This window comes from Uloborus diversus, chromosome 2 (genome assembly GCF_026930045.1).
Source record: "Uloborus diversus isolate 005 chromosome 2, Udiv.v.3.1, whole genome shotgun sequence".
Lineage (NCBI taxonomy): Eukaryota > Metazoa > Arthropoda > Arachnida > Araneae > Uloboridae > Uloborus > Uloborus diversus.
The window spans coordinates 12,034,105-12,058,422 of record NC_072732.1 but is presented as its reverse complement, the minus strand read 5'-3'; the positions used below and the strand labels follow the sequence as shown (position 1 = coordinate 12,058,422).

Sequence of the window (24,318 nt, the reverse complement as noted above, 5' to 3'; positions counted from 1 at the left end):
CATGCTGTTCAGTTTTGGTCTCCTTATCTTAAGAAAAACATTAATGTATTGGAAAGGGTTCAAAGGCGAGCTACAAGGCTAATAAATGGACTTTCTCACTTAGACTATGATTCCAGGCTTAGAAGGCTAAAAATGTACAGTCTTGAGCAAAGAAGAGACCGAGGGGACATGGTTCAGTAGTTTAAATTTATTAAAATGAAAGATGTTACGGGGCTGAAGTTTAGCACTGAAAACAGGACAAGGGGTCATTGTTGTAGGCTATTTAAATCTCAGGCTAACATGGATATTAGGAAACATTATTATTTTAGCTGGGTAGTGGAACCTTGGAACAGATTACCGGAAGAGGTGGTAATGAACAAGGGAGTAGATAGTTTTAAGAGGGCCATTCATCTTCACTGGGGATTGTAAATTGAATAGGACCAGTCTAGCTGGGCTAAGAGCCTGCTGCTGGTCATCACTTTTGTATTTGTATTTGAAATTGCAGTCCGACAAAATCACAGCTGAAGGCTCCTTGCTGCTGCTTTCTACTGGGACAGCTTGAAAGTTTGTACCACGTTACAACAAATGACTGACTCTATTTGAATGGTGACTATGTAGATCTGAATGATGGACCTATAAATAATCAAACTGAAACAGTTTTCATTTTCACAGTGGTTTCCAGTTTTTTTACTAATCAGGCCTCGAGAAAACATAGCCCTCGTAATTGTTTACTAGTTTAAACGTCCTTTTCTGACTCATTTCTTCTTTTGTCACTTTTGCTCCATGTACAATGCTCCAAAAGGTGTTTTTTTGGATTCAGTCGCCACTTACACGAGCATCTATGTTTCATTTTCTCGCTGCAGTTGCTGAAAAACAAATGAAGCCCTTCGTGAGCCAATTACACCCAGTAGACGTCGTTGTTGGAGCTACAGTAGTTTTGGAAGCCAAAGTTTTGGGAAATCCAGAACCAGAAATTCAGTGGTGAGTATTTTAGGCAACTAAGAATCGTTTCATACATAACTAAATTGTTTGATACATAAATAATCGTTTCATACATAAATAAATTGTTTGATACATAAATAATCGTTTCATACATAACTAAATTGTTTGATACATAAGTAATCGTTTCATACATAAATAAATTGTTTGATACATAAATAATCGTTTCATACATAACTAAATTGTTTGATACATAAATAATCATTTCATACATAAATAAATTGTTTGATACATAAATAATCGTTTCATACATAACTTAATTGTTTGATACATAAATAATCGTTTCATACATAAATAAATTGTTTGATACACAAATAATCGTTTCATACATAACTAAATTGTTTGATACATAAATAATCGTTTCATACATAACTAAATTGTTTGATACATAAATAATCGTTTCATACATAAATAAATTGTTTCATACATAAATAATCGTTTCATACATAACTAAATTGTTTGATACATAAATAATCGTTTCATACATAAATAAATTGTTTGATACATAAATAATCGTTTCATACATAACTTAATTGTTTGATACATAAATAATCGTTTCATACATAACTAAATTGTTTGATACACAAATAATCGTTTCATACATAACTAAATTGTTTGATACATAAATAATCGTTTCATACATAACTAAATTGTTTGATACATAAATAATCGTTTCATACATAAATAAATTGTTTCATACATAAATAATCGTTTCATACATAACCAAATTGTTTGATACATAAATAATCGTTTAATACATAACTAAATTGTTTGATACATAAATAATCATTTCATACATAAATAAATTGTTTGATACATAAATAATCGTTTCATACATAACTTAATTGTTTGATACATAAATAATCGTTTCATACATAACTAAATTGTTTGATACACAAATAATCGTTTCATACATAACTAAATTGTTTGATACATAAATAATCGTTTCATACATAACTAAATTGTTTGATACATAAATAATCGTTTCATACATAAATAAATTGTTTCATACATAAATAATCGTTTCATACATAACTAAATTGTTTGATACATAAATAATCGTTTAATACATAACTAAATTGTTTGATACATAAATAATCGTTTCATACATAAATAATCGTTTGATACATAAATAATCACGTTCTATCCATTTGAAAAAAAGCATAAGAAGGCGGTAGGCCTTAGAAAGGATTAAACAGTAGAACCTCCTATGAGAGAATCGTCAGAATAAGGGACATTATTCAGACTATCTAAGGATTAAGATAGGGACTTATATAATATCCAAGGATTTAGATAGATATTAGGACAGTTAGATATCAGGACTCTAAGATTTAAAGAATATCTATTTCGGGGCACTTTTTCTGGTGTCAGTCTCTTTTAACGGGTCCTCCATGTGTTTGCCTCTTATTAAGGAGCACTTGATTTAAGGGACGGTCATGGGGGAAAATTGCAAAAATGGAATGCACCTCAACACATTTAAAAAAAGTAACATCAAAGAAATTGTGAAAGAATGTCTGTGGCGTTGTGCCTGCGTCCAGAAGACCCCACAGTATCTACAGCCCTTGAAATTTGGTACAAAAATTTTTCGAGATCTGGTAGTTTTGCATTTTGGGGCGTTTTTTTAATTTATTTTTTATTTTTAAATTTAAAATCGCTTTTTTAAGTCATTTTTTAAACTAGAATATCACATAATTTGCGTATTAAAGGATTGAAACATTTCAAACACCCCTTTATATTCTGTGTCTTTCGAAAGGGCTATTTTTCTTCATCAGAGTAAGTTTATTGCAATTATTTTTCGAAAACGAATTTTCAAACGTACAAAACGGTCGCTTTTGCTACTCTCAGGAAGGCCTTTGCACATACATATGTGAAATTTAGTGTGGAACCCGGGAGAGGGTTTTATAAGGCATTGGTTTCAGAAAAAAAAAACTGTTTGGAAATTACAGGAAAATAAACCGTAACGTGAAGGAACAAGTAAGGTATCAGTTGAAAGAAATAGTGCTCAAAATATTTTCATGGGATAGCTGCTTACGCATTTTGCTTGGTAATTTCAATTTGACCACTCAGAAAAAAAATATTTAAAAGGATGTATTTTATCTTGCGTATTCACACATGCGTGAATACACAAACACTCGCAGAGAATTTTCTTTCGCTATAGATGTTTAGAAGTTCACAAATAAAGCAAGCATTCCTGTTTGTTGAAGTCTTTGTTAATTTCTTGCAGGACCAAAGATGGCGTACCGCTGGAAAGCAACTCCCATTTTAAGATATCACGAGAAGGCGACAAATCAATCCTCAACATAGATCCTTCGAGAGCGGAAGACAGCGGAGAATACACATTAACGGCTACCAATACACTAGGCAAAGATGAATCTTCGGCAGCAGTCACAGTTTCTGGTCAGTCATTGAAAATATTACATTCAAATGTATTTGATAGCACGTATCGGAATTTCATGCTACCATAAACTGAGGTGTCTTCGGGGAGCAGGCCCATCTTGTAAGTCCTAAAATAAGGTTTCCTTTAAGGAAACACAAATAGCATCGTGAGTTTAATTAAGTCTTCTTTCGTGAGTTTTATTAAGTCAGCTTTTCCAGACAATGATACATTTCTGTACAATTCTAAGTACCAATGATGACAATCAGACAAACATAAAATTGTGAGCTTTCGTCATTTGGTGAAGAAATAAAACTCATAGATCATGTTGTAGTTTAAGTCCATTTATGAGCATGCTTGCATTCTTGATTTTTGTTTTGCTTTAGGACTGACAGTTGGTCAAAAAAAAGTAAATTTTGCAAAGGTGAAGCAAAAAAAAAAGCTAGGCCAAGTATCGTGGACTACATGTAAGTGCCATCTTCCATCGCTCGTAGAAATCGGACCATTTTGTGCCGCCCGCCTTGTCTGAGTGTCAGAATAGTCTGACTGTGATAGGGAGGTCCCGGGTTCGGATCCCGGCTCGGACATGGACGTACTTTCTCTCCCCTGTCCCTATCCTTCCTCTTTGTGAATGTGTTGTTATGCTGTGAATGGTTGCCTACCCTATAAACGGGTCCTTATGGCATGTGTGTACTGTGGAAGTCGGACTTCACACCAAATGACGATACAGTTGGAAAAGTGAAGCAGTGCACCCTAAATTGCCAGCCTAGCTGGCACACGACAACAACAACAAACCGTTTTGTTTATTGGCTTACTATTTATTCCATGCCATTGGCTAGAGAGTTTACTGTTTTTCTGAGGAAAAAAAACGAAATTTATTACTTACTGTCTTCCCATGTCAGTCCCACAAATACAATTTGTGATCGGCGATACAACGTTTTAGGAAGCTGGAAGGAATGGTGAAATGCGGAAATTTCCCATGAAGCTTTCTAAACATATTTCCTTCGACTTGGATTGCTACAGATTAAACTCAACTGAGAAATTAAGTTTTTCTTATTACTCAACGACCTGCGATCGCAGCAGTTGTCTTCTTGACTTCATTCTCCGTAGCCATGCTTCTCGAATCGTTTTGTCGCCCAGGTTCAAACGGTAGTTTTTCTGAATTGAATAAGTTTCTGTTGAAAGGGGGTAAGGCAACTTGCGAACTGCATTGACTTACACCCTTTAAACAAAAAAAAAAATAAAAAAAAATCAGTTTTAGTTAATGATTACGAGGAGACTGTTGTACCTCGGACCACTTCTAAAACTTTTTGGTTTTCAAAAAAAGAATGTGTGATTTTTATGGTTTTTAGTTATTAAAACTTAATTTTAAGCCTTTTTGCATAAGTAAGAAAATATTTCGGATTATAAAAAAATATTTTTCTATTTTTGTATATTTTTCACAAATTTTATGTAATTTTGTCCATGGTACATGATGCTCGTGTACCTTGAGACAAACCTCTTGTACTTGCTTAACTGCATAACTTACGTTGTATTCAAGTTTATTGGGCCCACTTTCATTCAACTTTCTTAAATGCCTAGTAATGGTTGACCTGCTCACTTTGAATACTTTTTCGGCCTCTCTAAAAGTCATTTTTGTCAGGATCATTACTTACTGCTTCAATAGCATTTTGCAATGCCTCAACACCTACTGGATCCCTCTTGATTCCAGTTTTACTTCGAGGCATGATGAAATCCTACCTAAAAAGAATCACTACAACCTATTGTACCTTGATCCAGTGGTTCAAGGTTAATTTAAATAATTTAATTTATTTAAAAAATGCTATTTTACACGTTTAAGTATGCTTATTCTTGTACTACAAATTGAATTTGTGGAATGTTGATATAAAATTTTTAAATAATTTAAGTCCATTTGAAAAACGGATGGGGACACGCCAAAAGTGTAACTTTCTGGTAATTTAAAATTTTTTGTAGAAAAAACTAACTTTGTTATTGTTTTAATAAGAGTAGAAAAACATCAGACAAGTTATTTCTAACTATTAAAAAAATGAAAATACTTTCTGAGTTAAACAATTTTTGTGTTAGGCTCTTGGGACATAATATTGTTAGGATTTTGTAGAATCACCCATAAGTAACTAATGGCTATAAGTGCTACGTCAAAATACTGTACCATCCTGAGGAAAAAATCGAAGCAATGAGGCCTTGTCGCCTAGGCCAAAGGTTCTCAACCTTTTCAATGATGCTTTCTGATTGCTTAGCGGATCACAAACGATATAAATAATATTTTCACAACAGTTTTTTGGTGAAAGGAGATGATTTCAAAAGTTTTCTTTCATAAATTACAAATATAAAAATAGCATAATTCAATGCTGAAATGCTCACGGACAGCATAAAACGCTCGTAGACCACATGCTGAGAAGCACTGGCCTAGGCAGTAACGTAATGGGCAATTTCGGCGTGGCATGCTTACGTCAAAATCTTAGCATAAACGAATATCAAAGAAAATTGAGTACTCGTTGAATGTGTTGTTGCAGTAAAACCAAGATGTATTGCGTAAAACCTGAAAAAAGCAGCTTCCTCCATTTGATAGGTTCACTCTTATTATCGGGGTACTTTGTAATACTAGAAAAAAAAAAATTAAATATTTTTTTTCCTAAACCCTTTTCCCTTTGATGCATAAATTACATCGTTTTATTTAGTCAAAATGTTGACTATGTACCTTATTAACCTGACGGTTAATAAGGTACATAGTCAACATTTACTTAATACAGTAACTTAACGGTTATAAAACGTCTCTGCGATGCATTGTGGGTACTGTAGCAAACGAAAATCCAGTTCTTCGGCATCTAATAACATTTGATTTTCTGCGATTTAAAAACTCTTCTTTCTATTTAAAAAAGAAATATTTTGGAAGTTGTAAGTTAAGAAAAGTTGTAAAAGATGGATGAACGGTTCATTCGATACAAAATACTCTCTTTATAATCTTTTTTTCCCCCCTGACTTTAAGCCTTTTTGGTTTCTCATCAGAAACATGGTGAAAACTCATTCTCTTTTAACTTTCGCTTTTTCTCAGCTTTTTACTTTCTTCTATATCTAATGTATAGAAGAAAGTATTGGATTCGTGCAAATTTTCGAATTTCGAATTTTGACGGATTCGAACGTTTTGAGGTGTGCTGAGTCCATTTCGACTATTTTTGGAAAATGTCTGTCTGTGTGTGTATGTATGTGTGTGTGTCACGTCTGTGTGTGACCAGTTTTTTGTGGCCGCTCTACAGCTAAAACTACCGCATGAAATCGAACGAAATTTGGTACACATATGTGCCGCTATGTGAACTTGTGCCTATTGATTTTTGGCGCGAATTCCTCCAAAGGGGGGGGGAGCAATGGGACGTTTTTTGAGTTACGCGTGCTTGCTATTCCTCTGGAAGTAACTGGCGGAATCAAACAAAATTTGGTCCATATGTTGCCATTAACAGGAACAGGTGCTGATTCAAGTTTGGTGTCAATAACTCAAACGGGGGTTGAGCTATAGAACGTTTTTTGTCGTCAATTGTGACTGCTGTATCTCAAGAAATAATGAACAGAATGAAAGAAAAATCTATCGGCAAGTAGCCCTTAGTGGGTATAAGAGCTGATTTTATTTTGGTGTCAACAGCTAAAAAAGGGGGTAGCGCAATCAACCCGTTCTTTTTTTCCATTGTGAGTGCCCTATCTCAAGAAGTAATGCTACGTTCTGGTTGAAATTTGGAATGTATTGGAACCCATATGTAAACAGGCTTTGGTTCAATTTTGACGCCAATCGCTCCAAGAGGTGTTGATTTTTTTTTTTTTTTTTGCGAATAAAAATAGCTTTATTAATGCAACAATGAGAAAGATAAATCGTAATAGATTGTCGTCTGCGTATTTCTCGTGATTTTAATTGTATGGAAATGATCGGAAATATTACTTCAATGATTTAAATTTATTTAACTGTTGCCATCTTATGTTTGTTAACAAATAAAATATTTGTAATTAATTCAATCAAGGCTTTTAAAATAACTTTCAATTTTCGCTCTTTGCTTTGTTTTTGCAATAATTCAGACATTGGGATGGTCGTCAAGTTTTCGCATGTGTAATTTTGTTTTTGTTGGGAATATTGCTTCCTCATCAAGCATGGGGAGGGATCAGAAAAAAAGAAAAATATAGAAGAAAGTTTCGTGATGGCCACAGCATACTAGTTTCATGGAGTCATAAGTCTGTATATGCCCTAAGCATGTTCATGATGCATATGAAGTTCAGTATTAGTTGAATAAAATGAGTTTCTATAGCACTACTAATACTGCGTAGCGAGTCAAATTACCTGCAGAGCAACAGCTGAAAGGACCGTTGCCAAACTGTGAATAGGGTCCATTGAAAATAGGGAGAAAAAATATGGTTATGGGTTTCCTTTCCCGTAGAAAGAAGCTGATCATTTAACGCAGTGCTACGGGCCCTTTGTGTGTAAAAAGGAAATGGCACATAAGCAATCAATCTTTAAACTATGAAATATTGTAAGGTTATGGTTATAATAGTTATAATACAGTAAAACCTCCATTAAGGGACACCTCCGAATAAAGGACACCTCTATTTAAGTGACATTTTTCTGGTCCCAGTCCCTTTGAATAGAGACTTCCATGTATTAACCTCTAATTAAGGGACACTCTGTTTAAGGGACAATCACAAAGCCCAAAAAAAAAAAAAATGCAAAAAATTATGAATAAGTGAATAAGAAAAAGTGAATTTACTGGAGTTCAAGTTTCACTTTTCCTCTAAAAAATAACTGAGGTAGGTTTGTTATACAGATATGGGAAGGAAACAAGTAATGTATTGTAAAAAAACTTACTGAAATTAACATTCATGATTTGCCCTCTCAAAAATTTATTCAAGTACGTTCAGCGCCGACGGAGAGTGCACAGATAAAACTTAAAATTTGAACATTAATTGTAATTGACATAGTATTACATTGTAAATTACATAACATAAAGCAAATATATGTAATGAATTACTTCAAAATTATTTCTGTGTGCTACAAAACTTTGCCATTACAAAATTTTTGATTAAATTGTAATTAATAAAATAATATAAACTTAGAAATTTGAATAATTGTGAATTTTATTTAGCACGGATGAAACATTTTCAGTATTTAATCATAAGTGTTAACAGTTAATGTTTATTGTGATATTATACTACTAAGTACACGGCATGCATCAATTCATCCACCTCCGAATAAGGGACACCTCTATTTAAGGGACATTTTTTCCGGTCCCAGTCCCTTTGAATAGGGACTTCCATGTATTTACCTCTAATTAAGGGACACTCTGTTTAAGGGACAGTCACAAAAAAAAGCAAGAAATAATGTATAAGCACATAAGAAATAGTGAATTTACTGGAATTCAAGTTTCACTTTTCCTCTAAAAATTAATTGAAGTAAGTTTGACTTATGTAAAGGAAACAAGTAATGTATTGTAAAAAAAAACTTGCTAAAATTAAAATGCATAATTTGCCCTCTCAACAATTTATTCAAGTAGGTTCAGGGCCGACGAAGAGTGCACAGCAACTAATTAGCTTTGCTTATAAAACTTTAAAAATTTGAACCTAAATTGTAATTCACATAGCATTAAATTGTAAATTACACAACATAAAGCAAATACATGTAACGAATTCCTTCAAAATCATTTCTGTATGCTACAAAACTTTGCCATTACAAAATTTTAGATTAAATTCCAATTAATAAAATAATATAAACTTAGAAATTTAAATAATTGTGAATTTTATTCAGCATATAACAAACATTTTCAATATTTAATCATAAGAGTTAATTGTCTTAGTGTTAATGTTTATTGTGATATTATACTACTAAGTACACGGCATGCATCAATTCATCCACCTCCGAATAAGGGACACCTCTATTAAGGGACAAAATGGCTGCTCCCCTTAGTGCCCCTTATTGAGAGGTTCTACTGTATTATGATAGTAAATATATGGTGAATTTTTTTCAAGCATTATTTGTGATCATTCTTCATTGCAGTGCCTGGGAAAAAGCCTGCTTTTACGAAGGAGTTGAAAGCAGTCAAAGCGAATGAATCTGAGGAAGCGAAGCTGGAAGTCATTGTGACGGGCTACCCAATGCCTACCGTAGCTTGGTAAGTCGAATACGAAAACCGTACCCCTCTGAAAACGTGAGTTAACCCGTTAAGGCCCGTACACCACACACTATAGTTGGGGCAGACCTAACCTGTCAGGGCCTGATTACCGCACAGGCCTACTAGGCCTGGGCCTTGGACCCCCTCTTCCTAAGGGGCCCCAAATTACTTAAAGAATCATGCATAGCATTACAATTATACAAAAAATACACACATTTTTAAAATAATAGCCTTCAGGGGGCCTCAAAATTACTGTGGGCCTTGGGCCTCACTTCTAGTTAGTCGGGCTTTGCCTGGAATCATTGGGAAGACTACGAAGATCGTGATCACAGCACTACGACGCTGCCAGGTTAGATTTGCCCCAACTATGCAGTAGTGTTTTCTAATCAATGAAGCACTGGTTAGCTGTTGCTAAGAGAGTCGTCTTTTCAAGTATAATAATATTATATTTTTATTTTCTTAATGGTATCAAGTAATTAAATGTGCTAATTTAATTTTACAGTTTGAAGGAATTTACACAAATTTAGGAGATAAATGTGCTTAAAAAAATAGCAACTAAATATGATACCATTCTTTTGCCCCAGTTTAACCAGCTTAATGTTGACTGTGTCTAGAGATGTTATGAGCAATCTTCTGCTGACCATTGTAAATAAATCGTTTTAATTATGATATTTTCAAAGATTGTAGTTTTAGAGGCTTATCTGAGAACGAAAAAGGAACCACTTTGCGTATGGAAATAAATGCTTCGCCACTCATTCAAATCAAAAAATGAATATAATGCTTCGCCAATATTGATTTTTGCCTTGATATTGCTTTCACATACAATGACTTTTTTTTTCCTGTTAGAAATCCATTTATTTTATTTCGTTGAAATTATTTTATTTCGTTCCGGCTCTTGGGTTCTCGTAGAAAACGCTTTCCTATAAGACTCCCTGATTTTTTAAAATCCACTTCACTAGCAGAAATTTATCACAGAACTCTAACGGCAGTGCTTCTCAACCGGTGTACCTCGGCACACTGGTGTGCCACGACAAGGACCTTGGTGAGCCCCGGTATTTTTGGAGTTGTAGACAATCCGGTTATCCCTTCGGGAGAATGCAGTTTCGTCTTGTAAAAAACTCATCAATCTAGAATAGGAAGTAAGATGCAGATGACATCTCATTATGTAGATGAAAAGACAGTCGGATGTCTTCTCGTCCATAAGCTCATTACTTTTTGCATTGAAAAAGGCGTTCCCCGTAACGCCGAAACACGTGTCTGCTGTAATTGGCAATTTGTGCTTTTTTGACGTTGTTTTTTCTTACTTTAACGTTTCCGTGTTTAACGAATCTCTTTAGTGACTTTTCCCCCCTAAAATACCCCGATAGTGCCATCTATTATTTGAAACTATTTTTTTACCTTCACCAAACACGTTATCGTGGGTTCATGACTGCCCTGATGAAATATCGAGTCATTTTTACTTCCTTTTACAAAAAAAGAAGTATTGTATTCGCGAAAAAATTTTCACCCAAAAATCGGCCTTAATTTACATTTTTCTCACCCACAAATGAATGTTGAGTTTTTTTTTCAATCTGACTACACGTGGATATGTGCCTAGGAACGTACAGAGACCCGAAATATCCATTTTGATGATCCCCGAGTTAATTACAACGAGTTTTCTCGTGACGTCTGTATGTACGTATGTATGTGCGTATGTGTGTATGTATTTCGCATAACTCAAGAACGGAATGTCCTAGAAAGTTGAAATTTGGTACATAGACTCCTACTGGGTTCTAGTTGTGCACCTTCCTTTTTAGTTGCATTCGTATGCTTCAAAGGGGGTCTTTTGCCCCTTTTGGGGGGGAAATCATTGTTAATTTCGATGTAAACTCACGTGGTGTTATAATTTGGCACACACTTGGCGATATATCACCAGTCTTTGGTCACCAAGTTTTGTCGCCAATTTGGCGACAAATTTGGATTTTTTTTTTTTTTTTTTTTAATCTGGTTTCATTTTGGCCACTGTTGGTGATATTTAGAGAATGAACTATTAAATCATATTACAACTGCTAATAATGAGAAAATGACATTAAATTGGAGTAAAAGGAAGCCATGTGATGCACACATCAGCTCGTTACCAGTAATTTTAAGAAGAGCGCTTTGAAATCGGAATGTAAGTTTGATCACCCGTACTTAAACAATGCAAGGAGTATCAGGAAATATCCAACGTTTTTTAGCACAAATACACAGATTACAGAATACACGTGTTTCGGGGTTTCAGGGATCCCCTTTTTCAACTCAACGATGCGAGCTTCTAGATGTAAAGACACCCAGTAAAAGCAATGAAAATGGACAGCAGACAGCTAAATATCAAAATAAGCCGTTACAAAAGCAAAACAAGACAAAATAGAACTCAAAGTCGAAATTTATTGCACGATTCCTTCCCACAGAAAACCGTTTAAGCAATAAATTTACAGTTACAGCAGTTACAGCAGCGGAAATTTATTGCTTAACGATTTTCCCTGGGAAGGAATCATACAATAAATTTCGACTTTGAGTTCCATTTTGTCTTTTTTTGCTTTTGTTAGTTGCTTATTTTGACATTTAAGCTGTTTGCTGTCCATTTTCATTGCTTTTACTGGGTGTCTTTACATTAAGAAGCTCAAACCTTTGAATTGAAAAAGGGATTCCCTGAAACTCCGAAACACGTATTTTCTGTAATCTGTGTATTTGTGCTAAACAACGTTGGACATTCCCTGTTATTCCTCGGCACAAAGGTATTTATTTATTTCTTAATACTAGGAGCGTTCGTACAGTGAAACCTCCCTTAACGGACACTCCCGAATAACGGACACCTCTAATTAACGGACATTTTTGCAAGTCCCAGTCCCTCAATATAGGCCATTCCATGTAATTCCCTCTGAATAACGGACACTCCGAATAACGGACAGTTATTTCACAAAAAATTTCCCTTGCGATCGTAGCACTTTTGTTTTTTTTTTTCTTTTCACAGAATATCTTAATAACTGCTTGCCTTACAAAGATTTTCATCCTCCACAACTGATATCCCCCCCCCCCATATCATTTCTTTATCACTGTTTCTTGGAATTAAAAGGGTAACTATTCAAAAGTTAAGATAAAAAAGAGGAAACTGGGCGCTTTTTCTAACTGGGGCTCTCAGGAGATGCAATTGAGCAGACCGGCGCGGCGCCGGTAGTAGTCGGCTTAATGGCGCCGTGGTTTAGTTGGATTGTTTGATTTTTAGACATCAAAAAGATTTGCCCATATTCAAGGTCATATTGCCAACTGTCAATCATGCAATAGTGATACTCGAGATAAAATAAATAAATTAACCATAAAAAAGTGTATGGGGGGAGGGGGGTTGCTCCGCCGAATCGCCGTCGTTGGTAATGCAAAATAGAGATGTCAAACTGTTTTAACTGATTACTTTAATTGATTACATGCTTTTTAAGACAAGTGTGTGCTGTCAGCATACCTTAATTAAGAAAAAACAGATTAAAATCACTTGACGTAAAATGCAGTAAACCTTTCGCAATGGCTTCTATTGTGTTCTACAAAGGGAACAACAGCCTATTTTGAAAAAGGTAAATTAAGTAGTTCCTCCTAATAGCGGACACCTCAAAATAACGGACAAAACTTCTGGTCCCTTGACTGTCCGCTATTCGGAGGTTTCACTGTATTTCCTATTTTGAGGTGTGAAGCTTCAAACGTTCGTTGCAAACCATAATTACTCTGGTTTTTAGCTTTATGAAATAACTAGTGGTACCCGCACGGCTTTGCCCGTAGTTGAAAATTAAAAGGTCTTTCGGTTCGCCTGTATATTTACAAATAATGGATGACGAATTTCTCGCCAATTGGCTATGTTCATTCGCTCTCCCATTCCACGTCATGATAATTTCGTAATTTACTCGTCCTTCTAATGATAATTTTGCTCCAGAAAATGTTCTTAAAATTGAAATAGAAAAAGAACAAAATCGTATTTTCGAAAAATAGCTTCGAAGTGCACACCCCCACGCTACAAACTAGCTTTGTGCCAAATTTCATGGAAATCGGCCCGAACGGTCTAGGCGCTATGCGCGTCACAGAGATCAAGACATCCTACAAACATCCTCTGGACAGAGAGACCTTCAGCTTTATTATTAGTAAAGAAGTTGAGTAACATAATTGACAAATATTATAAAGGGTGTCCCAAAATTAACGCAAGATTTTATTGTTGCCATTTTTGCAATAAATGGTTGGCAACCCTGAAAAAAGAACAATTTGACAGCTGAGAGTTTAGGGTAATCAAAAATGGAGCGTTATACGATACGCTCCATTAACGCGCTTTCATTATTGAACAATTGTTTCAAAAATAATGAAAGTTGAGGCTGGTCAAGCAGTTACTGTTATTGGCGCTCGGTATCGCAACACGGTAATGCACGGGTGGTTGTGGGCTTGTTGACATAGACCTTTGGCTTCAAATAACCCCATAAGAAGAAATTTAAAAATGTTAAATCACACGATCTAGGGTGCCAATTCTGATGACCGAAATGAGAGAGTACGCGACTAGGAAATGCCTTATGTAGTCATTGAAATGTTTCACTCTCTCTAGCTGTATGGTACAATAACACCCCATTTTTACTAACCCTAAACTCTCGACTGTCAAATTGTTCTTTTTTCATGGCTGCCAACAATTTATGGAAAAAATGGTGGCAAATTCAAATCTTGCGTTAATTTTGGGACACCCTTTATAACTACTCAAATGCTAATTGATGAGTATAACTGCTTTGTATTGAAGGTATCGCAATGGCAAAAACATCATGGAAGGCCAGCGCTATGTGGTCCACGCAGAGGACACGGGATTGGCCTCACTCATCATTCACGGTGTCGCCAGCGAGGACGGAGGGATGTACACCGCCATGGCGACCAACAAGCTGGGAAAAGCTGTCAGCGAAGCCCCGCTGCTCGGTGAGTTCGTCTGCTGCCCTATCCTTGGACACTAATCTCGCTTCGCTCCGTCCTCATCACTTCATCAGCATGAACCGATTCTCCAGCTGAGATCTCTTTCACAAAATTGTAACTGATTAGAGAATACAGTCGACTCCCGCTACAACGCGATCCGACTTACGCGAAATGGCTATAACGCTTTTTCAGGAGCAACGAATTTTAGAGCTAAAACGAATTTCTCGCTCTCAACACGAAAATATTTGGAAAGTAAACGTGATGCTAAGTTTCGGCTTTGTTATTGACTACTAAACATTGATTTCGTGGATGTACTTTCATCCAGAAGCTCAAATTTCTAAGATATAACATGTACATATGCATAAAACGTTTAAGTTACATCTATAGATCAAATAAAACACAAAACAGGGATTTTTTTTCCTATTGTATTGTACAAATAATAAGAGACTGATTACCAAACAGACCAATTAGGCTCTTGGACATGGGTCCCTATTTTTAAGAGCCTCAAAATGACTAAAATTGTAGTAGTCTTACTTAAGAAAACTTTATCATCATTTTCTTAAGTTTTTTCCTTTATTTGTTTACCTTTTTTAAGTGTGGGATACTCTGCCTCCCAACAAATATTTTGAACGAGTGGTAAAACACCCCAACACTGAAATGGTGGTTCCCCATTCATTTTTATGTTTATCAGGTTTGACTTCAGAGGACCCCCCAAAAAATGTTATTTCGGGTAACCCACTATATTAATTGGGGCCTGAAAAATATTGTATATACAAAGATCCAGCTCATCGAACATCGCGTGATGCGAATATATGCAAACCAAGAACTTACAAATTGACCGTAACTTGTTGAATCCTTATTATTAAACGTGTCAAACTTTTAATGCATCTGGTGAACTTTCCTGTAAGTTACTACACTTCAGGCTGAAAATAGGGCAAATATGCCAGCAGCAATCCTTGTTTAAGAAGCCTACATTTGCTTTAGAAGTGCGCAAAATGGAGTTAAATCTGCACATTTTGGGTAAAACAGCAGTACTTATCTTTAAAAAAAAAATAGAGCTGCTAGAGAAAAACTAATTTCATATTTCGATTTAGAGCCCCAAACATATCTAAAATCAGTGTTGTTAACACTAGTTTCATAGTTTTGGGGCAATTCTAAAGATGTCACTCGAATTCGATCCATGTCAGAATGCGATGTGCATACTTTTTACTTCCTTTTACAAAAAAAGGAAGTACTGTATTCGCGAAAGTATTTTCACTCAAAATTCGGCCTTAATTTCTATTTTGCTCATCCCCGAATTGATGTTGAGTTTTTTTTTTTTTTTTTAACCTTACTACACGCGGATAAGTGCCTAAGAACGTATAAGAACCCGAAATATCCATTTGGACATTCCCCGAGTTAATTACATTGGCTTTTCTTGTGACGTCCGTATCTACGTACGTATGTATGTGAGTATGTGCGAATGTGCGTATGTATGTCGCAATAACTCAAGAACGGTATGTCCTAGAAAGTTGAAATTCGGTACGTAGACTCCTATTTTTTAAATGCTTTCGGAATGAAAAAAGGTGCAAGAATTGCAATTATATTGTTTTTCTTTTTTTTTTTTAATTTCAGTCATACCATCAGTGAAAACTGGAGATACGAGAAAAGCAGCAAGTGTATTTGAATTCATAAAGAGTTTAATGCCTCAGCTAATTCCTGAAGGACAGCCATGCACTCTAGAAGCCCGAACTACTACAGACCCAAAGCCCATCGGCGTGCGGTGGTAAGCATATTTTCAGTTTCTACAAGATGATATCTTAAGACATATTATGTGTGAAACGGAAAACATCAGTCCCTGCCGTAATGTCTAAGTTGATGGTAGTCCGTGTTGCAAACCCAGCTTTCCGTTTCTACAAGCTGATATCTTAAGACATTTTATGTGTGAAGCGGAAAACATCAGCCCCTGTCGTAATGTCTAAGTTGATGGTAGTCCATGTTGCAAACCCAGCTTTCCGTTTCGACAAGCTGATATCTTAAGACATTTTATGTGTGAAGCGGAAAACATCAGCCCTGTCGTAATGTCTAAGTTGATGGTAGTCCATGTTGCAAACCCAGCTTTCCGTTTCTACAAGCTGATATCGTAAGACATTTTATGTGTGAAGCGGAAAACATCAGTCCCTGCCGTAATGTCCAAGTTGATGGTAGTCCGTGTTGCAAACCCAGCTTTCCGTTTCTACAAGCTGATATCTTAAGACATTTTATGTGTGAAGCGGAAAACATCAGCCCCTGCCGTAATGTCTAAGTTAATGGTAGTCCATGTTGCAAACACAGCTTTCCGTTTATACAAGCTGATATCTTAAGACATTTTATGTGTGAAACGGAAAACATCAGTCCCTGCCGTAATGTCTAAGTTGATGGTAGTCCGTGTTGCAAACCCAGCTTTCCGCTTTCAAGCACAAGAGAATCCAGCATACTGATATTAATGCTACGTACCCGGTGTATTGTCAAAGAAGGAGATAACTCTTGCTTGAAAAGAGAGTTCAAGTCTTGCATATATTCACCATTAACCTTATATAAGGACGAAGGCTACTGCTTTATTACATAGATAACATAGCACTAAAAATAAAGCGGAATATTTATCTTTTTACTTCCTTTTACAAACGAGCTGATGTGTGCATCACATGACTTCCTTTTACTCCAATTTAATGTCATTTCACCGTTACTGGCAATTTTAATGTGATTCAATAGTTTACTCTCTAAATATCACCAACAATGGCCGAATCGAAATCAGATTTAAAAAAAAAATCTCCAAATTTGTTGCCAAGTTGGCGACAAAACTTGGCGACCAAAAGACTGGCGATATATCGCCAAGTATCTGACAAATTATATCACCACTTGAGTTTACATCGAAACTAACAATTTCCCCCCAAAAAGAGGCAAAAGACCCCCTTAGGAACATCCAAATGCAACCAAAAGAGAAGGTGCACAACTAGACCGCGCTAGGAGTCTACGTACCAAATTTCAACTTTCTAGGACATACCGTTTCTGAGTTATGCGAGATACATACGCACATACATACGGACGTCACGAGAAAATTCGCTGTAACTAACTCGGGAATCATCATTATGGATATTTCGCGTGTCTATAAGTTCTTAGGCACTTATCCACGTATGGTCGAGTCGGAAAAAACTCAATATCCATTCGGGGGTGAGTAAAATGGAAATTAAGGTTGATTTTTGAATGAAAATTTTTTCGCGAATACAATACTTCCTTTTTTGTAAAAGGAAGTAAAAAGGAAGTATTGTATTCGGAAAAAAAATTTCACTCAAAAATCGGCCTCAATTTCCATTTTTCTCACCCCTGAATCAATGTTGAGTTTTTTTTTCGACCCGACCAGACGTGGATAAGTGCCTAAGAACCTACAGGCTCCCGATATATCCATTTTGATGACCCCAGAGTTAATTACAATGAATTTTCTCGTGACGTCCGTATGTACGTACACTCTCAAAAATAATTCCTTCAATTGACGGAAATTCTCTTGGCAGCAGTGCTGCCGGACTTTTCACGATTTTTAACGGATTTCCGTTTTTATTTTCTCCTGTCAAATGAAGGAACGTCCTTCTTTTTTCTTTTCGTCATAGGAAGAAAATTTTCCGTCATTTGACGAATTTCCGTTTTTATTTTCCCCTGTCAAATGAAGGAACGTCCTTCTTTTTTCTTTTCGTCATAGGAGGAAAATTTTCCGTCATTTGACGAATTTCCGTTTTTATTTTCTCCTGTCAAATGAAGAAAGTTTCGTCCATATTTTTCCCGCTGTGGGAGGAATATTTTCTGTCATTCGACTTTCCCCGTTTCTTTTCTTCTCCGTTAAATGTGGGAAATTTTTCGTTGTTTGAAGAAACGTCCGTTATGGTAGTTTCTGTTACATGAAGTCAACTTTTCGTTATTTGAAGAAATGCTCGTTTTTTTGTTTGTTACATGAATGATTTATTTCGTTGTTTGAAGAACGTCCGTTATGATCGTTTCTGTCCGATGAAAGACAATTTGCGTTATTTGAAGAAACTTTTTTCTTTTTTGTTTCTGTTAATGAGGTTTTTTACAAATATTTTTTTCAGATACTTTGAAGCTGTATTTTTTCTTAGTCCGAAACGTAGATACATCAAACCACCAAAATCCCAAGTAAAATTTTAGACCCCACCCCCTCCCCCGCGAAAAAACTCTCCAAAAATAATTACAAACTTATTTAAAAACAACTTTTAATTTTTTTAGTTTTAGAATATGTTGTCAGTCGAAAATTTTCGGAAACGGCAACCCAAAATTTTCGAATTAAATACGCCTCTGAAAATTCCACAAGAAAGTTCAAAAGTAGATTCCTTATTGGCTAAATGTATTTATCAAAAATCTATTTTTGTCACCTGAAAGCAGGTATCTTATTACATAGCGGTTTCAAAATGCAGCTTTCTTTCATGAAAGACGACAAATGGTGTAAGTTTCAAATTTTCATAAACTTCATAAAAATTTTAAGAATATGAAAATTAGTTCGTGAAAAACGGCCATTTCGTGTAATGAGATAACCACTTTCAGAGGCTGAAAACAAAATTATGAAAAATTGATTGTATGCTGATCAACTTGAGATTTACTCACTCCGGTATTTTTCTGAAGTTCTATTTAAATAATAACCTGAAAAATGCACGCTGTACATATATAATGGATAAAAAATGTGCTTAGTATTGGAAGAAGATAGATTCGTCTAGTATCACTCAGTAAAATACAAAAAGAAAAAGTGTAGAAGATTGTAGAATTAACTTTATTTTTATAAGCATTTATACATACAGGTAATATTAACAACATCAGCAATTTCATTCCAATGTAAAATGAATCTTTTGCAAATAAATAAAAAATAAAATCTCTTGAAAATTCAATTAATTTTATTTATATTCTTGCATCAACTACCATCTTTATGGATATGAATAATTGACTAAAATAAAGAATTGAAATTGACATTATATGATAAAATTTAATTGATTTAATTATGTTAACCATAATTAAGACTAGATAATTTAGAAATAGATTTACACCCCAAATAAGAATATAGTTTCTTTACTTTTTTTTATTTGTTCAAAGAGTATATGATATTTTGAACAAAATATACAACAGTCATTTTACATAGTTTTCCAATCATAAAAATTACACTAACTAGGTAAATAATAAAGCTTGATTTAATTTTGATATTAGTAATTAAAATTTTAATTTCTGAAATTAAGGTTTGCAACATAATTGTAAGCTTCTATACATAATTTTATGAATAAAGAAACGGGAGAATAGCCACAAGTTTCAAATTAAGACATTCCGAAAATTATGTAAAAATATTACAATTTTGAAAAATAGACGAGAGCAAAGTATAAAAATTACCAGGCAATTTTTACCTTTTTGCTTGCTTGTTTGAGCAAATTACTTCTAGTAAGGTACCTTTGATCTATACTTCGGTTTTATATTGTTTTTAGCTTTATAGTGATATGACAACACTGCCCATATAGTTTGAATCTTTATCACCATAGTTTTCAGTGCAACTGAATTTCTTTTTGCGAAGCAACAAATTTGAGATAATACATGTTTAAGGGTAACTTAAAGTATTAAAAGTATTTTACATCCATTAACTTTGAAACAGCAATGTAGATTTAGTTGTAATAGCATGTATAACTAAAAAAAACTAATCCCATAATAAACACTGTAAAGTAATACAGAATTATCGGCAATAATTTCCAATGTAGCAAAATTAGCATTTAGATGGCGACTTTTGACATCAATATGTTTATTCATCCATATTTACTAATTCATTAGCATTTCTTCAATTAAAATTTTTAATCTTTCTTTTAACTTTTAAATGACTAATTTTTTTTTAGCCAAATCAATTTTTCTGCCAATTTTATTAGTTTTAGCAGTGAACAAAATGTTTTTCACGAATTTTTTAAGTAAGAAAAACCTATTTAAAAAAAAAAACCTTAAGAGTCTTGACTAAAATCTCAAATATTTTTTTGTGAGTTCTGTGCCACTAAGGATATTTTTTTAATGCAGTAATTTAAAAAAATTGACACTTTAAATAAAAGTATAATTTTCAAGGATAATTGTATATCAAACCATTGCTGAATGGGGTCATTTCCTAAATTTGAAAGTTTTTTTTTTTTCTGAAAGAGCATGTTTAAAAACATAGTATTTGATCATTTTTAAAATAATTTGACAAAGTTTACTATTTTTAAAAAAATATTTAAATTGATGCATAGAATCAATTTTAATTTTTATTCTTCTGCCCATGACATAACACATAATGAACTGCCATTCGCACAGAGCATAATATTTTATTCGCTTCTTTACTCACATGTATGGCAAGGATATGGTTGATAGCAAGCGTAGAGCGCAATATTAAATTTGCTTTTTGGTTATCATAACGTGGAATTGTGGTAAACAGCAAGTGTAAGCATTCAGAGTGCCAGTGAAGTATGCGCATAAGTTGATCATTTGTGACGTCATAAAGACTATGCCTTGTTTGAAAAATCGGACATTAAAAAAATTAATTAAAAAATAACTGCTGGGAAAATGAAAGTATTTTCTGGGTCCATGTTATTATTATTTATTTTGCACATTCTATCAACTCCAGTGACTAAAAGTAGCACTTTTGACTGAAGAAAACAACCCCACTGTTTATTCAATTAAGAACAACATTCCTAATATCAGCTGGTCTTAAAACTTTTACTTAAATTTGCATTGATAAGTTTTTGTTCAATAATGATTAAGTTGCAGAACATTAATGAAGAAACTATTCTTAAAATGTCTCAAATACAGTATACTCTCGATATCACAAAGTCGAAGGGACGGTAAAAAAAGTTTGAGATATCAAGTTTTCGAGATAACAAGGGTATAATCATAATTTAAAAATTAGTCACACTAGTTAAAAATAAGTGGAAACATATAATGAAAGCTTAAAAAGGATACTCCAAAGAAGTAGCAAAATGTAGTGATTTACCACAACTAAACTGATCAAAGATTTGGATTACTGGAACAAAAGAAGTTAGACAAAGGATTTCACCATTCTCTGCGTCTCTAAAGGGGTTTTCCGTTCATCTCCCATTTTCAAGGAGGTGAAAATAGGGTCAAAAGGTCCAACAAAATGGCATGAGAAGGGGGCAAAAAGTTTTAGGTATGTTTCTTGGACTTAAATTTTCTGAATCCCCTAGGCTGCACAATGAAAGTGACAGAAGATAAGCTTCGCCTAATCATTTGTAACCCTTGAGAGAAATAATGAAGGGGTGTGAAACTTTTGGAAACATTCCTTGAGTGGCTTCAAGACAATAAACTGCGGTTTTTCCGAAAAAGTCATATTTGACTTCGAAAAATATTCCACATAACAAAGTTTTGATTAAAAACGCTTCAACATAAGAATGAAAAATAACATTAGAAAAATATGCAAAAGGGGAGAAATAATTTTTCGTCATATCAAGTTTTTCGAGGTATATTGTACTTGAAAGACATAGCACAGAATTAAAATATAAATGTCAAAGGCACCAAAAACTAAGCCTTTTGACTAGGTTAACACTTTTTTACTCTTGGTTCTTCTTTCCCGGTTTATTTCTGCAAAGACACTGAAAGAAAAGAAAAGAAATTATCACAAGACAATAAAACTAAACAGAGAAGGGTGCAGCAGTATGCCTTTTGTTTAATAAATTCTTGCCCTTTTCCATACCTTGAGTCAATTAAAGGTGAGCATTTTTGAAAATAAGAAGAAAATATTTGAAAAAATTGGCTTCTATTTTAAGTGACTTAAAAAACTAGAAGGTAAAAAATGTTAACATAGTTGCAACCGTCCATAAATAATCAACATTCCAAAAGTGATGTAATTTTGTTGTGTTTACCTATGCATTTTTAAAAAACACTTAAAGTAGGTTTCAGTAATTTTAACTTTATGTGGGAACTGTTCACATGTGCCCTTAGATGTTGTTCATAGGATTCCCACCATTCACCTTAGAACAAATTGCAAAAGTGTAAAATCTAAATTTACTAAAAAAAGGAAACATTTTCATTAATTTACTTGAATGTTCATGTGGTTAGACTGGTATTGAGATCACTCAAACAATTTTCTAGATTTTTTGCAAGTCAATTTCGCACTGGCAAAAAATTTGAATTCTGAAGTCTCACATTTGAGGTTTCATATGTTAGTGATTAATCTTTTGAAGTTACATCATACCACATGCAACTTTCGACTGTAAACAAGACTAATAAAAAAGGTTGAACCAATTTAAGCAGGAAATTTTTCTTTTTTTGAAAAAAAGTGAGGTGAAGTTACGAAAATTGTAGGATATTTAGTATAAATTTGAAGGTATTAGGAATTATAGGATTTTTTTTTAATTAGAATAATACCTACACCTGTAATAGTAATAAAGATGTGCTAGGAGATTGAAAAAATGTTCCATAAGAGACAATGACAATAAAGGGCTGGAACAAATAGATAAAATTTTACTGGACAGAAGTTTTTTTTTCTATCATATTCTTTCAACAAAACAAGATTGCAAATTTCTTTACTAAATAAATGTTAAATGCGTACTTAGAGAATGTGCTTTCTTTTACTAGAAAGGTGTTTATTTTTGGATGAGTCTAGGTAAATACTTCCCAAACAAACATACCCAAATATTAACTATAACTTACTTAAATTATTAAAATTAAGTCACACATGCATGACAATAACATACCGCTGAATGAACTAATTCAGAAAATATATTACTTGCATGTATTGATGCTTTCCATCCAAAAATATTAAAAACTCTTCTGAATTTTAATATTGTCCCCTATAAACAAACAAAAAATGCATTTTGCTAAAATTATGCAAGTGATGATTTCAAAAGTTTTAGGACACAATTTTTATAAAATTTTAGTACATTTTGAAGACAACAAATATAAAGTTTTTTTTTTTAAATTTAAATGTAATTCATTAGCTTGATTTTCATATTGGATTATAAAACGTTTCAAATTCTTGAAAACTACAACAGAATGCATTCAATCTTTTATTATTTAACACAGTGACACATTATGAAGTAGAAACATATACCAGTAGAATAAATGTCTGTTCAAGTGCTTCTTTACTTACCTTGTTATTGTTTCATCAAAGTGAATTAAAGAATGAGAAAGAAATATCCTTAATAAGGAAAGATTTAAAGTAGGCTGCAAGCCCAAAATTTTATGTATACTTAACTTTTATCAGATATGTCCCTGTAAATAACAGATAAATCATTTAAAGATGCAAATGAATAATTGTTTATTACCGCAAGTAAAACTAAGAAAATCTCCGCTTTCAAAATTTTATATTGGAGTGAATTTGGGGCAAAAGCTTTGAATTGCTTCATTACAACTAATTTGTTTTCAGTAGAGGACGAAGAACATGGAATTAAAAATACAGCTTGATGTTTCAATCTACTTTCAACCTCTTATGTCTTGCCACTAGTGGTGTTCCCATTGGGTATGCTCCACATACGCTATATACTCTCAAACATTTTAAAAACATATAGCTTATACCCTCAAGCTTCAAAAGTTCTCACATTATGACATTATGTATATGATCGCATACACATATTGTGTATAACTGATTACTGGGAGTATACCCTCAAAAAATTAATGGGAACATCACTGCTCGCCACATCTGCATGAGACAGTACCTGTAAAAATCCTTGATTATCAATATTGGAAAGATAGTGTATAAACAGAACAAAATGCTTTAAAGTGATCCTTTTCTGAACAGCACCAATGCTGATCTTGCATACATTTTTGTCTGCTTTTTCCAACCACAAGAAAGAGAAATTCGTTTTCTGTGGCATTTAAATAAAACAAATTACTATT

General features: G+C 34.0%; 1 protein-coding gene across 1 annotated transcript in view; it reads left to right on the top strand.

Annotated features, from left to right (window-relative positions):
• The window catches only part of LOC129217813 (muscle M-line assembly protein unc-89-like), a 161,798-nt gene that overhangs the window by 64,994 nt on the left and 72,486 nt on the right, over positions 1-24,318 (top strand). Inside the window, exons 22-26 of the mRNA XM_054852152.1 lie at positions 843-960; positions 3,203-3,375; positions 9,399-9,513; positions 14,291-14,460; positions 16,069-16,219. Of these exons, the coding sequence (XP_054708127.1) occupies positions 843-960; positions 3,203-3,375; positions 9,399-9,513; positions 14,291-14,460; positions 16,069-16,219 (727 nt within the window). The remainder of the gene's footprint in view (positions 1-842; positions 961-3,202; positions 3,376-9,398; positions 9,514-14,290; positions 14,461-16,068; positions 16,220-24,318) is intronic.